This window comes from Malaclemys terrapin, chromosome 6 (assembly GCF_027887155.1).
Source record: "Malaclemys terrapin pileata isolate rMalTer1 chromosome 6, rMalTer1.hap1, whole genome shotgun sequence".
Classification (NCBI taxonomy): Eukaryota; Metazoa; Chordata; order Testudines; family Emydidae; genus Malaclemys; species Malaclemys terrapin.
In genome coordinates, this window is record NC_071510.1 from 42980201 (window position 1) to 42996569 (window position 16369).

General features: G+C 47.6%; 1 protein-coding gene across 2 annotated transcripts in view; it reads right to left on the bottom strand.

The window, feature by feature from the left end:
* PLGRKT (plasminogen receptor with a C-terminal lysine) overlaps positions 1-7101 on the bottom strand; it is a 56577-nt gene extending 49476 nt beyond the window's left edge. Inside the window, exons 1-2 of one of the 2 annotated variants that reach the window (XM_054032864.1) lie at positions 6925-7101; positions 4374-4465 (exon numbers count right to left, since the gene is read on the bottom strand). In XM_054032864.1, the coding sequence (XP_053888839.1) occupies positions 4374-4454 (81 nt within the window). In that variant the 5' untranslated portion in view covers positions 4455-4465; positions 6925-7101. The remainder of the gene's footprint in view (positions 1-4373; positions 4466-6924) is intronic. The other variant, XM_054032865.1, reaches the window with a different exon arrangement.
* Positions 7102-16369: the final 9268 nt, after the last annotated feature.

Here is a 16369-nt window from a genome sequence, read left to right on the forward strand (position 1 = left end):
CCCTTGCGCTCACCTATTCCGGGGCCAGCCAGGGGCTGGTGAGTCACCTGTGCAAACTAAAGCAACTCTAATCCAAGCTATTTATTAACAAATACAGAGGCTGAATTACTAACTTTTTTTATTTTTGTGAGCTTGAGAGAATAGTCTGTGGTATAGTATATTAATATCAATAGATTTATTATCAAACTTGATAATGAAGGAAGCTGTGAAGAAGGTGAATATATATCACAGGGTGCACTGGGCCCTTTAAGGTGGAACTGGTTTAGCCAATCTGTGTCTCGTTAACAACTTTCTGATGGTGCCTGACAGATGGCAGATAGTCTCTATAAAGCACTGGTGGGGAAGAGGAAGTTATGACAGAGGCTATAGAGAACAGAAGGCTCCTGTAGGAGAACTTTGCCTGGAGGCAAGGGTTTGGGCCAGAGGGCTGAAGAAGGGCCAGGGGAGCAGTAGAGATGCTTGCCTGCTGACCTTTAAAAGCTGACAAACAGACAGCACTGAGAGAGTGATGGATCTCCCCTGGGAAAGAAAAGATTCCAGGTAGAGCATGGATGGTGCGTGACTCCTCCATTTGGGGAGGCTGGGTATGCCCAGACTACGGCCCTGTCCTGAGGCCACCCCCACTCGACTTCCTCCCCCTGAAGCTTTGCCCATGCTCCATCCAAGCCCCCCGCCTGCCCCTTCCCCCGAGACCCCTCTTGCCTGCCTCTCGTGCCTCTTCCCCTGAGCCCCCTGCCCACCCACTGCTTGCAACTCTGCCCCCCCTTCCCCATGGCCTTCCCGCACTCCTGCCAAACCACTCACCACTTGCGTGTGCCTCTTCCCCTCCTCCCCTGAGGCCCCTATGCAGATGGAACAGGGATGGGAAGAAGCGAAGCAAGGGCGGGGCCTCAGGGGGAAGAGGACAAGTGGGAGTGGAGCCTCGGCGCGAAACGCAGGCGGGGCCACAGTCTGGGCATCCTTTCAATGGTGGCGGACTCCAGAGGCGGCAGGCCAGCTGTTTGGGGAGGCTTAGCCTCCCCTAACCTCTTATACCCGCCGCCCATGCCTGAGAGTGAATGCTCAGAAGAGCACAGGCAATGTTTAAAGTAGTCTAGAGTGGATTAAGGGAAGTGACAAAGCAGAGCCTGGGAAGGGCCTAAAAGCTGTGACCAGCTTGGAAATTTGAAGGTGGTCAGACCTGGGTGGTGGAGTGGAGACTGTGCACACTAAGAGATTGGGGCAGAAGAACCTTAATTTTTTTAGTTCATTTTATGTTAATAAACCAGACCACAAGAAGGAATGTTATTGGACAAACCCTTCTATAGCGTTATTGAGGTGCCTGAATGAAGAGGAAACTGAGGCAGAGTGCTGCACAGCCACTTCTAGCCACAAGAGGATGCTCAGGAGGTGGCTAGCCCTGTTCAGATGTGCCTTTATAGAAACACGTTGGCTGTCAGTTACTAGGCTAACTGCACCTCTGACATACACCCCAGTCTCTATGAACTGGTTTCATGCCTTGTGCAGTCACCTCTCCAAGTGGAATCAGGCAACCTTCTTACTTTCAGGCCAGGGCCTAGGCTGCAATCCCCTGTATATCAACCATGATTACCTCCGCGGGTCAGCTTAGGTTCAGTAACTATAGTTCTGCTCCTACCAGGAGCTATGACAATTTCCAGTAACCAGGCAGCCTTCTTACAACAAAGTATCATTTATTTAGATCAAAAGCATTTCAGAGAAAATAAATCTTAACCCAAGCATCATTGTTCTTCCCTAAGGCTTACAATTTCCAGGGAGCCAAGGAAGGGCAAATTGCTTTCAGGCATTCTTGCAGGACCTGTGTCTATTTCATCAGTCTGCCCTCATCAGGAACAGCACTCAACTCCCACCTGCCATTCTTGCCAGTCCTTTTAGCCACTCAGGCCCAGATCTACAAAGGGACTTCCATGAGCTACTGGTCTCTGAGTACACCTATTGGATCAGGCCCAAAATGCAATATAGGTGCTCCTCCATCAATTTCCCCCCAGTTTGTGGGGCACTCTGGGCCTTAGGTTGGAGACAGGTGTTCAGACACTTAGTTTGTGACAGAAGTGTGCATGCTCACAGGCTGAAATATAGGTGCCTTGGGAATGTTTACCCTGAAAATGTAGGCACCAAGTAAGTTTAGGCGCCTACAGAGTTAGGTGGCAGCTGAGCAAGAGTTTTGTGGATTACATGGTTCCTAAAATAAAGACTTGGGCACCTAGGCCCACAAAGCTACTTTAGTGTCTTTGATCCCTAGGCACCCAGCCTTAGCAAAAAGCTGTGTAACTTCAGGCTGCAGCCTGGAACTCGAACATGCTTGGAATTACCCCCCAACCCCCATCCCCAAGGGTTTGTTGTGAGGTTGCTTATATATAGCCATTGTGTTGTTTTTCTGCTTGGTCTTCCAACTGCCGCTTACTAAGCTAGATGAATATAGTCATACAGGAAAGTCTAACAACACAATGTAACTACAGTCACCTTTCCTCACTAACCAGGTCACTTACAGTATTCACAAAATTTATGATCAATAGTCTTAGGTTATAATACAGCAGCTCCACAACTGCCACAACATTCCCTGTCCCAGAGAACGTACAATGACCCATTTGTTCTTCATGATAGATGTGAAACAGAAAACTATATTAATTGATCCTTCCTCTATACATTAGGACACCTGCAATTATTCTCTATATTTCTTCCTGCTTTAAGTCAACCCATGCTTTTTTAGGAGCAGTGTCACGCATTGTTGCCAGGCATATTGCTCCTGGAGTAAGAATTTGAAATAACTCTTTTCCAGATCTACAGTACTGAAGAGAGACAGCAATGTGCTCTCCCCCACCCCCCCGCTTTTGACATAAATCATGGAGCGCGCAAAGCTATTATTTAGCAGTACTGGGAACCTTTCTGATGTTGCCTTGGACTTGCCATTTTAAACCAAGCAGACTTGGATGCTCTTCGAAGCGATGTAAGTGATGCAACTTAAGTCGATGTAAACTACGTTAAGTTACGTAAGGCAGCGTCTGCACCATGCTATCTCAGTGAGAGACACTTTCCTGTCGACACAGCTCCTGGCTCTCATTGAGGTGGAGTACTGAATTTGACGGGAGAGCACTCTCCCATTGATTTAGTGGATCTGGTGAAGATGCGATAAATCGATGCTGCTATAAGTCTGCTGCATGTTTTTCCTCATGCTCCTGATTTTTTTCCCCCAACTTCCAATTATACAAACATTTCTCCAAATATTCAGTTCAGTTTAAATATCAATATTAAAAATCTACTTGTCTTCAATGCTTCCAAAAGCTAAAATATGCCACCTACTGGCAATTTAAGTGCAAAGTTAATCCATCAATAATTTGTAATGAAAGATGTATTTTTAAGTTACACTGTATTTCATTTCAACTTCAGAAGTGTACAGAAAACTTTAGATTAAACCACATACTCCCCACTGACTTACAGTAAACTGAAAAGTCAGAGGCATATCTACACTGCCCTGCATTTCGGACTACGGGGGTGTGAAGTTACAGCACAGTACTTTGGTGCATGCTGCAATTCACACTCACTAGCCCAAAATGCTGGGCAGTGTAGACGTGCCATCAGAAGTTATTAAAATACTTGACAGCACAGCAGACAACTGCACTACTGCCTGGATAAGAAAGAGTAATTCTATTGCTTACTTCTGGTTTTCAGTGTCAAAAGCTTTCTTCCCTATCTCCATTATGCAACACTCTAATAAAATAATGACAAACTGGAGAGTAAGTGATCCAGCATAGCCTACCTAACCTTTGGTCTTTATCAGTCTGGCTCCATGGCCAGGGAAAAGACAGACAAGTTACAGCCTTGCTATTACCTTGGAATTACTGCAACTGACAAACATGAGACAACATATGGGGGCGGGAAATTTAAATACATATTTTAGTTTTAACTTTTGGAATCTAGTAGCTAGAGTAGAGCAGAGCATTGGATTCTATTACTATCTCTGCCACTGACTCACTTAAATATGTGACTAATTTTACACAAGAGTAGCCTCATTGAGCTCAGTGGGACTACTCAAAGGCATGCTTGCAGGGCTGGATTTTTAGGAATCATTTATTCCTTATTTATGACTTATTTTAGAACAAGTCATTTAATCTCTGTACCTCAGTTCCCATCTGTAAAATGGGGATAATACCTATATCACAGGGGTATTATGGGATTTATCTCCTGTAAGATGCTATAAGGACTTTTGCTATAAACTTTCCCTATTTATAAACATGTTAAACCAACAAAATCACATAGCACTACCCTATCCCTCATACACCTCCACGTAAGAGTAAGCATTTCCAAACAGGATACAAATCAATAGCTTTTCTTGATTCTGTACAACAAATGCTTACCTGAAGTCGAGAGTTCATGAGCATGAACTCCTGTTGACTCTTCAGGTTTTCATTCATAGATTTTGAAAAGATGAATCCCATTTTGATCTAAACTGTCGAATAAGTTATAAAAAGGTAGATTTTAAAAGGTGTTAAACACTGACCACAGCAACTGAAGTTTATTTTGAATGTCTCTCTCACAATAATATCAATAAAAAACTTTATAGCTCAGACTTGGTTAATAAGGGCTCTGCTGCTGGCCTCCTGACCCAAAAGTTTTTATAGCTTACTGTATCACATCTATAGTTAGACAAGAGTGGTAAACACTGACAGAGTGTGGGATGTATTTTAAAGAAAATCAGAGATTGCAGTAATCAGATGCCAGATTGATGGATTCATTAAAATCATAAAAAGAGAACTCAATTCATGTGAGTAACGTGGAAGAAGTGGGTTTTTAGAAGGGATTTGAATGAAGGAGATGTAGCAGTTTGAAGGAAAGGGATAGGGATGACATCTTGTTTCCCTTTACCTTCCATCAATTACGGAATAGCTGTTTTGTAACAATATTTTTCAAAACACCACCACCAAGGTTCCTGCCCACAACAACCAGCTAGTGATTTCTGCTTGAATAATCCACTCCACCCACAAATGTGGAAAGCTGCTTCACACAATAATACTGTAATAGCTCCTCTAAGCTTTCTCTGGTTGCTCTTGTTCCCAAGACATTCGTTGCCTGAAACTTGTTCCAACAGAAGAACAAAGTTTTGAACAAAACAGGCGACACACAGCATGTGAGAGACTAAGGGCTCCCCGCAACCCCTAGAAAAGCCTGCCTATACCAGCCTGCCTGCTTAAATCACATGTTCACTGATGTTCCTTGGAAAAGGTTTTATTCTCTGTTTTTAACTTGAGATTGCTCTCCTTAGCACCAAACTAGGGGTGTGGGCTGGTTGACATAGTTCCCTGCTGCAGCACATCCCAATCCCTGCCATCCACTTACACACCATCTCCCTGCAATTGCTACTCCTCATCCCAGTGCACAGCCTGGACCCCAGCTCTCCTCACCACTACACAGCCCCCCACCAACCCTCACCCCCTACTTCCTCCAATCCCCCGACCCCCACCAAACCCCATCCCTACTTCCTCCAACCCCCCCCCCACCATTACCCAGCCCCCCACCAAACCCCATCCCTACTGCCTCCAATCCCCCCCACCATTACCCAGCCCCCCACCAAACCCCATCCCTACTGCCTCCCAGCCCCCCACCTAACCCCATCCCTACTGCCTCCAATCCCCCCCACCATTACCCAGCCCCCCACCAAACCCCATCCCTACTGCCTCCAGTCCCCCCACCATTACCCAGCCCCCCACCAAACCCCATCCCTACTGCCTCCAGTCCCCCCCACCATTACCCAGCCCCCCACCAAACCCCATCCCTACTGCCTCCAATCCCCCCCACCATTACCCAGCCCCCCACCAAACCCCATCCCTACTGCCTCCAGTCCCCCCACCATTACCCAGCCCCCCACCAAACCCCATCCCTACTGCCTCCAATCCCCCCCACCATTACCCAGCCCCCCACCAAACCCCATCCCTACCGCCTCCAATCCCCCCCACCATTACCCAGCCCCCCACCAAACCCCATCCCTACCGCCTCCAGTCCCCCCACCATTACCCAGCCCCCCACCAAACCCCATCCCTACCGCCTCCAGTCCCCCCACCATTACCCAGCTCCCCACCAAACCCCATCCCTACCGCCTCCAATCCCCCCCACCATTACCCAGCCCCCCACCAAACCCCATCCCTACCGCCTCCAGTCCCCCCACCATTACCCAGCCCCCCACCAAACCCCATCCCTACCGCCTCCAGTCCCCCCACCATTACCCAGCCCCGCACCAAACCCCATCCCTACCGCCTCCAATCCCCCCCACCATTACCCAGCCCCGCACCAAACCCCATCCCTACCGCCTCCAATCCCCCCCACCATTACCCAGCCCCGCACCAAACCCCATCCCTACCGCCTCCAATCCCCCCCACCATTACCCAGCCCCGCACCAAACCCCATCCCTACTGCCTCCCAGCCCCCCACCTAACCCCATCCCTACTGCCTCCAATCCCCCCCACCATTACCCAGCCCCGCACCAAACCCCATCCCTACCGCCTCCAATCCCCCCCACCATTACCCAGCCCCCCACCAAACCCCATCCCTACCGCCTCCAATCCCCCCCACCATTACCCAGCTCCGCACCAAACCCCATCCCTACTGCCTCCAGTCCCCCCACCATTACCCAGCCCCCCACCAAACCCCATCCCTACTGCCTCCAATCCCCCCCACCATTACCCAGCCCCCCACCAAACCCCATCCCTACTGCCTCCAATCCCCCCCACCATTACCCAGCCCCCCACCAAACCCCATCCCTACCGCCTCCAATCCCCCCCACCATTACCCAGCCCCGCACCAAACCCCATCCCTACCGCCTCCAATCCCCCCCCACCATTACCCAGCCTACTACGAGCCCCCTCCAACTCCCCCCCTTCCAGCAGCTCATCCTCCAGCTACCCCTCCCCTCACCGCAGGAGGGGGCAGTGGAGCCGCCGGTCTCGGGGGGCAGGAGGTCGCTCAGGAGACGCCTCGCGCTCTGTCCGGCCTTGGGGAAGGTTGTTGGCGGCCGCGCGGCGCCGCGCTCCGGCGGGGTGGCCAACCAGCGAGCCGCCCTGGGTTTCTCCTGTCGCACGGGCGCCGCGGCGGCGCCTATCTGCGCCGCTGTCGATTTAAAGGGCCAGCGCGCTGCTAGGCTAAGCTGGTGCCACGAGCAGCCAGCGCCCTCCTGATGCGGGGCCGCCCCTGCAGCGGGGTGGGGCGGGCAGCCTGCCGGACCGACCAGGCCCCATCTCATATGTCGCCCCCCTCGTTACCCCCCAGCGCTCTCACAATGCTACTGCCAGTTTCCTTGCGCTCACCCCTAAAACCCCAGGTCCTGGAGCCATGGAAATAAAAGGATTCGGCCTGGCCAGCCCCAAACCTTCATAAACCAGGAGACAGCCCCTAAAAATCATGAGAGGGGCATCGCCAACAGTCCCTTATTACAAGGAACGGCCCTTATTTTTTCTTCTCTGTACAACAAGATCGGGAGTTGCTGAGTGTTGCAAAAGGCAGCAAGAAATAGCCCTGGCCAGTGTAGATGGGTAGCTACTGCTTATTATTATTACTGATGATGATAACGATGATACTCATATCAGGAGGTGGGGGTGCTAAGAAAACAGTCCCTTATTTCTGAAATACAATGTTGGCAACCCTAGCATCAAGGTCACGAGGATTTGCTTGGCTTTTAATACATTTTGGGTTCTTATTGGCCCTCTGGTTACTGGACTTTTGAGGTGCGCGAGGGGGAGCTTTTCAATCTTTTCTCTGTAACCACAGGGCTAGAAACTTCATTTATTCAAATGAAAGCTCATGTGTCTCCAGGAGCTGGGGCTTTAAGCAAGACCTCAAATACTGTGTGACTCATGATAAAATCACAGGAGTTAGCAACGCTGAATTTTTGGTTGATGACAAAAGCTTGAAAATGTGACCCAAGTGCATCCCTAGAGACTCAGAAAGCAAAGGTCTGGTCCCCACTAACCCCCCACTTCGGACTAAGGTACGCAAATTCAGCTACGTTAACGTAGCTGAATTCGAAGTACCTTAGTCCGAACTTACCGCGGGTCCAGACGCGGCAGGGAGGCTCCCCTGTCGATGCCACGTACTCCTCTCGCCGAGCTGGAGTACCGGCGTCGACGGCAAGCACTTCCGGGATCGATCCCAGAACATCGATTGCCTGCCGACGGACCCTCCAGTAAGTGTAGACGTACGCAAAAGAATCATTATGTCCATACAGTCTATCAAAAAGGAGTGGCATCAGCAAAGCCTAAAAATACAGAAAGAAGAACAGGAGTACTTGTGGCACCTTAGAGACTAACAAATTTATTAGAGCATAAGCTTTCGTGGACTACAGCCCACTTCTTCGGATGCATATAGAATGGAACATATAATGAGGAGATATATATACACACATACAGAGAGCATAAACAGGTGGGAGTTGTCTTACCAACTCTGAGAGGCCAATTAATTAAGAGAAAAAAAAAAAACTTTTGAAGTGATAATCAAGCTAGCCGAGTACAGACAGTGTGATAAGAAGTGTGAGAGTACTTACAAGGGGAGATAGAGTCAACGTTTGTAATGGCTCAGCCATTCCCAGTCCTTATTCAAACCGGAGTTGATTGTGTCTAGTTTGCATATGCATCCGAAGAAGTGGGCTGTAGTCCACGAAAGCTTATGCTCTAATAAATTTGTTAGTCTCTAAGGTGCCATAAGTACTCCTGTTCTTCTCTTTGCGGATACAGACTAACACGGCTGTTACTCTGAAACTTAAAAATACAGAAACGAGATGTTTCAAATCTGGGTTCTCCTAAATCCATACTGAGGCACCTAAATAAAAGTGGCCTGTTTTTCAAAGATGATGAGCACCTGCAACTCCCATAGGCTTTGGTGGGACTGGCGGGTGTTCAACACTTCTGAATATCAGGCTACTTATATTTAGGAGCCTCAGTATGGATTTAGGAGCCTCACTTTTGGAACCCAGTTACACTGTGGGGTTTTTTTTTTTTTTTTTAATAGCTCATAAACCAGAGGTGGGCAAACTATGGCCCGCAGGCCACATCCGGCCCACGGGACCTAGGGTGAACAGATGCCCCAATTTTATTGGGACAGTCCCGATTTTGGGGTCTTTTGCTTATATAGGCTCCTATTACCCCTCACCCCCATCCCGATTTTTCACACTTGCTGTCTGGTCACCCTAGTGGGACCCTCCTGCCCGGCCCCTGAGCCCCTGCCCCAGGAGGCTAGCCCCTAGCCGCTCCCCTGCTGTTCCCCCTCCCACGCAGCCTCAGCTCACCCCGCCGCCAGTGCAATGCTCTGGGCAGTGGGGCTGCGAGCTCCTGGGGCAGCACAGTTGCAGAGCCACGGTCTGACCCAGTGCTCTGTGCTGTGCAGTGGCATGGCTGGCTCCAGCCAGGCGGAATGGCTGCCTGTCCTGGTGCTCTGGGCGGCGCAGCTGTAGCGCCGTCAGCCACCTGTACTCCAGGCAGTGAGGTAAGGGAGCAGGGAACATGGGGGAGGCTTGGATAGAGGGCAGGGGAGTTCAAGGGGGTGGTCAGAGGGTGGGGGTGTGGATAGGGGTCGGGGCAGTTAGAGGGCGGGGAACAAGGGTTGAATGGGGGCAGAGGTCCCAGGTGGGGCAGTCAGGAAGGACAGAGGGGGTTGGATGGGGCGGCGGGGGACAGTCAGGGGCAGGTATTCTGGGGGCTGTCAAGGGACAGGGAACAGGGGGGTTGGATGGGGCAGGAGTCCCAGGGGGGGCATCAGGGGACAGGGAGTGGGGGGGGGTGGATGGGGCAGGGTCCCGGGGGGGCCGTCAGAGGGCAAGAATTGGGAGTGGGGGCTGATAGGGGGCGAGGGATGGGCCACGCCTGGCTGTTTTGGGAGGCACAGCCTCCCCTAACCGGCCTTCCATACAATTTTGGAAACCAGATGCGGCCCTCAGGCCAAAAAGTTGGCCCGCCTCTGTCATAAACTGTTGCTATAATGCACAGACAACTAAAAGATCTATAAATATAACTGAAACACAACAAATCTTTTAGGGTCAATCCAATTCCCATTGAAGTCAATAAGGTCTTTCTATTCATTTTAATGGAAGTTGGAGCAGTCCTTTAGAGAGTGAAGGAAAAATTGCCTATATCAGTGGTTCTCAAACTTTTTTTTCACCGACCCCTTGAAAATTGCTGAGGGTCTCGGTGGACCACTTAATGATCTTTCCAAATGTTGTTTGTACTGTTAGCTAACTATTGTAAAGTGCTTTGGATAAAAGCACTATATTAAAAAAAACCTTAATTAACTTTTTTTTTGTTCTACAAATAAAAACACACAACTCATATTTTAATATCACTAGTCATAGTGACATCTCTCCCCACTGCGGCAGTCTCCAAGCTGAGGCTGGGAAGGAGGGGGCTCTCTTTCCCGCCACAGCAGCCACAGAGTTGAGGCTGGGAAGGAGGGATGTCTCCCTCTGGCAGCCACAGCCCTGGAGCTGGGGAAAGTCGCCTCTTTCTCTGGCCACTGCTGCCCCACACATCCCAAATTCTCCCACCTCCTCTTCTCACCCCACTTCCCCCTCCCACCCACCCCATATTCCCTCCAAGGTCACTACTTCACCTTATACGTGCATCTTCTCCAGCGTCCAGCATCTTCGCCTGCGCAGCTCCACTAATTAGGTGGGTGACCTCTCATTCTCTCGTGTGCAATCACCCAGGTGTGCACCTTAAAGGGAACTATCCACAGACCACCTGAATGGAGCTTGCGGACCACTCGTGGTCCACGGATCATAGTTTGAGAACCTCTGGCCTATATTCATGCAGGAAACTTTGCTGATCTATTATCTGACTTGTAAAAAGCAACAGAGTCCTGTGGCACCTTATAGACTAACAGATGTATTGGAGCATAAGCTTTTGTGGATGAATACCCACTTCATCAGACACATGCAATGGAAATTTCTAGAGGCAGATATAAATATGCAGGCAAGAATCAGTCTAGAGATAACGAGGTTAGTTCAATCAGGGAGAATGAGGCCCTCTTCTAGCAGTTGAGGTGTGAACACCAAGGGAAGAGAAACTGCTTTTGTAGTTGGATAGCCATTCACAGTCTTTGTTTAATCCTGAGCTGATGGTGTCAAATTTGCAAATGACTTGTGTTCATACAAGACTATATATGTTTTTTTTTTTTTTTTTTTGGTCAGTTAACCTCAAGTTAACATCCTACATCATACAGTTCTATACAACTAAGCAGCAGCGGCTCCAGGCACCAGCGCACCAAGCGCGTGCCTGGGGCAGCAAGCCGCGGGGGGCGCCCTGCCGGTCCCTGCAAGGGCGGCAATCAGGCAGCCTTCGGTGGCATGCCTGCAGGAGGTCCGCCGATCCCGCGGATTCGGCGGTAATTCAGCGGCAAGTACGCCGAAGTCGCGGGACCGGGGACCTCCCGCAGGCATGCTGCTGAAGGCAGCCTGCCTGCCGTGCTTGGGGCGGCAAAAAAACTAGAGCCGCCCCTGCAACTAAGAATATTTCTTTAGCATACTTTCTTTTAAAATTTAGGATTATTATTGCATTAAAGCATTATGCATTTCAACCAACTTCACACAATACGTTTATATATAATTAATGGATGAATTTATTAACTTTTTTTAAAATGCGGATTATAAGAACTGTACAAATATTTAAAATACACAAAATTAAGGCTCTAGTCCTGTGATGACTTATACACATGCTTAACTTTGAGTATGTAAATAATCCCAATTAACTCAATGGGATTTACTCACATGCTTAAAGTTCAGCATGGGAGAAAGACTTTAATGGATTGCAGACCAGATATCCTTATAACAACTAAACACAAGGTATAAATAAACGAAGAAAACAATGTGAATGTGTTAATTATTTACTATAATCAATTATATAATTATATAATCAATTTGATAAACTTAAATAACTTTCTGCTTGATGCTGCATTTCATATTAGATTAGTTCCATGTATGAATGGCAGACTATACATAAAATGCAATTAAAATACCTTAAAATCCAATTAATCTAGGTCTTTTTAGGTGTTAATTTTTAAAACCTTTTGTGTATATTCACAGAATAATTTTCATCTCAACATTTTTTGGGACTGTCAACTTGTTCTTTAAACACAAAGAAATGTTTATAGCATCCCAAAGATGCATCTTTTTGTATTAGAGTATTTAGTTAGCTTTTCTGACAGCAGGTTATAAGAATACAAATCAAAGCTCAGTGGATCCATAAAGTCTGAGGTCTCAGCTCACAGGACAAGAATTGTCTCATTTGTGGACTGGGTCTTTCTAGTTCAGGATACAGACACATTGTCAGATCCTTTTCAGAAACTTGCACTGCTGCTTTCTGGGCTTATCAGTTATACTTGTTCTTTTTTTATAAATAGAGCTATGAAAAACTTTCAAATAAGAAATGTTTCCATCAAAAACTGGTCTTTTTACAAAAAACAAAGTTTAACAAAAATGTTCATTTTTTAACAATATCCCTTTCTTACACAAAACCTAAACTTATTTATTGTTTTTTTCCTACTCCTTTTTTTCTTGTCCCCCACCCTCCAAAACCTTTTCCATGGCAGAATAGAAAAAGGAGAAAAGGGAGGGGAAAAAGGAGTTAAAAACTAAAAAATAATTGTGAACATTTTTAGCTCTGGTCTGCCTGAAAACTTCTAAACAAAAACATTTTGGGATTTTTTGAAAATGTTCTTGACTTTTAAAATCACTTTTTGACCAGCTACATTTATTATTTATACAATGCCCAGAAGTATATTAGGCACTCTATAGTTAGAGGTAAGGACATAGTCGCTACTCCCAGTCCTGCAAACAGTTGCACATGTTTACCTTCCACACAAGGGTAGTTCTATTGACTGCAATTGGGCTACTTATGAGTGTAAATCAGTGGTCCCCAAATTGAGGGGCGTGACCCACTAGGGGGGCACGGAGGAATGTTTGGGAGGACCTGGACCAGCCCCCCTGGGGGAAAGGGAGGGAGCGCCGCTCAGTCCTGCTCCAGCCCCAGCTCTGCCACAGTCCCAACTGCAACTACGCTCCCACCCCCAGCCTGGGCCCCTGGCCGAGGCTCCGCTTCTAGCCCCAGCCCTACCCCCAGCCTCGGTCCCTGGCCACAGCTCCAGACTCAGCCCCTGGCCGTGGTTCCGTTCCTGGCCGCAGTTCCATTCTCAGCTCCAGACCTACCCCCAGCTGTGGCTCCAGCCTTGGCCCCCATCCCCCTCTCCGTGACCCAACCTCAGGAGCCGTGATCCCAGCCCCGGCTTCAGTGGGGGAAAAGGGGCACAGACAGGGTAGGGTTGCCAATTTTGGTTGGATGTATTCCTGGAGATTTAATCACATGACATAATTTGTAATTAAAGAGTAATCTTTAATTCCTGGAGACTCCAGGCCAATCCTGGAGATTTGGTAACCTTAGGACAGGGGTAAGGCAGGGGCGCAACCATGAAAAGTTTGGGGACCACTGATGTAAATGCTTGCAGGATGAGGGCCTTAGGTTCTGATCCTGACAGTGCCTATAGTTTTGCAAGTGAGTTATTTGACCCACATTAGTCATACCATAGAAGGAAATACACAAGTGTCTGCAAAACTGGACCCTTAGTCTCTGATCTGCAAAGGGACTGGCACAGGGAGGTCTTTCTAGTTGCTGCAAAAACCTCTTAACTCCAATGAAGTTTTATATGGTGTACATCTTTGAGGATCCCTTTGCAGTATCAGAGATTAAAGTGTAGGCAAGATATAAAGTGATAGCAACAAATAGTAGAGTGGGAATAGGGGAAAGGGAGGATGTGGGTCACAAAATGGAGATAATTGGCAGAGAATCCTAAAAGGATGCATCTGATTATTTTTATGTATTTATTTTAACTGCATAAAATCCTAGGTAATTAATTTTTTGTGGGAGGTCACATGGAAGGCACTCAGATACAAATGTGATGGGATACTGTACAACACTCTAAGATAGAGAAGATTGTGAGACACGTGGGGCAGAGCTGAAAATTGAGATAGATGCAGGCACAGTGAAGAGCAGGGAGAGAGAAAAAGTATCGGTGGGAATCAGGAAAACAAGAATGGGAGGCATGATAAGGCAGAGCAGAGAGCTAAAGTTAACTGATCGTAAAAACAATTCCATATGCATGACTGAGAAAGTCAATTTACAGAAGAATATAGAGTCCAAAGGTAGACAAGTCAGAAGGCGGAGTGGTGCTGTTTAGCTGAAAATGATGCAATCTTAGTTACAATAAAAAGAACAAGGAGTACTTGTGGCACCTTAGAGACTAACAAATTTATTTGAGCATAAGCTTTTGTGGGCTAAAACCCACTTAATTGGATGCATACAGTGGAAGATACAGTAGGAAAATATATATACACAGAGAACATGAAAAAATGGGTGTTGCCATACCAACTGTAACGAGGGAATTAATTAAGGTGAGCTATTAGGTGAGTTATTATCAGCAGAAGAAAAAAAACTTTTGTAGTGATAATCAGGATGGCCCATTTCAAACCGTTGACAAGAAGGTGTGAAAAACATTTCCCCCTACTGTTACTCACACCTTCTTGTCAACGGTTGGAAATGGGCCATCATGATTATCACTACAAAAGTTTTTTTTCTTCTGCTGATAATAGCTCACCTAATAGCGCAACTTACTTAATTACCCTTGTTAGAGTTGGTATGGCAACACCCATTTTTTCATGTTCTCTGTGTATATATATATTTTCCTACTGTATCTTCTACTGCATGCATCCGATGGAGAGGGTTTTAGCCCACGAAAGCTTAGGCTCAAATAAATTTGTTAGTCTCTAAGGTGCCACAAGGATGCCTCGTTCTTTTTGCTGATACAGACTAACACGGCTACCACTCTGAAACCTGTCACCAGGCTTAGTTACAATATTATACAGCCTTGATAACCGGGAGGGATTTCCTGTGATACGTTCTTTGCTCACAAGATGGCACAACTGCTTCCCTAAAGAATACAACACTGGAAAAACAAAAAACAAACAAACAAAAATGCTGTAGCGAGAGATCAGAAACAAAAACATGTTCCAAATGCAGAATCATGAGCTGATAATTTCTTCCAATAGAGACATCTCTATTGTTTTATTTATCTTGTTCTAAAGCAGAGGTCCCCAAACTGTAAGGATTGTTCTGGGGGGGAGGGCCCAGGCCATCCCCCACAGGAGGCGAGGAAGGAGTGCCACTGCACCCCGATCCGCTCCCAGCTCTGCTCCAGCCCCGCTCCCAGCTGTGGCCCTGGCTTCCAGCCCCATGCCTGGCCCTGGGCCTGGTTGTGGCTCCACACCTGGCCCTGGCCCCAGTCTCAGTCCCATCCCCAGCCCACAAGCCCAGCCTCAGCCCCTGGCATGGCCCCGCTCCCGGCCCCAACCCTGCTCCTGGCCCCGGACCCCCACCCAGCTGTGGCCCCAGCCTCAGTCTCCTTATCTCTGTCCGCATCCCCCCCTCCCTGGAATCCTGGCCCCGCTTCGAGACCCAGCTCGGGGGGTGGGGTGGGGGGATAGCAGACAGGAGTAAGGTGGGGGCGCGACCCTGAAAAGTTTGGGGACAATTGTTCTAAAGACTTTAAATTAGACAGATTCTTCCCCTAGAGAAAATTAAAAGTGGTTAAAACTTTTAAATATTGCTTTTTGTGCTTGGTAGATAAATAAAGGAAACAGGACTCCCCAAAAGAACAGGCAGTTTAATGTGAATAGGTAGAGTCCACTCTCTACCGAGCACATATGAGCTAATGTCCAAAACTTACCAACTCTCTGGGGTTTGCCTTCATTCTCAATTTTAAAATAATCACACATAAGCATCAGGAACTGGATGTTTCTAGGGGTTTTCCCTGCAAGACCTCCTTCCTCTCCTATTTCAGAGAGGAACCCGGAAACTCTCTTATAGTACTGAACCACTGCTAATGACACTTCCCTAACATAGCTGCCAACCTGTGCTAGCATGAGTCAGCAGAATAGTCCTCCCTGTGCCTTCCTGGTCCTATTCCCTGAAGTCTGTCAGTTATTTACTGGCAAGGACAAACAGGAACTGAAAATGTAGTCAACGTAAGTGGTGTATTCATGTATAAAATGGAATCCTAACAGCAAATGTCCTGACGTTGGTTATGATTTTTACAGTTAACTTCCAAATTAAAAATCATTAAAATTCATGGCCTAAAAAGAGTTCATTGTGTATTGGAAGCATTTAAGCTAGTTCTGGGCTATATCTGCTTTTGGACTAAAGAAGACTTCTCCCCAAAGATAAGCACAATGAGCCACCTTCATCCACAATGAGCCACCTTCATCCTGGTGTAACTCCATTGACTTCAGTGATGTAAATTATATGCCAGGAATAAATAATTCCTGACTAGG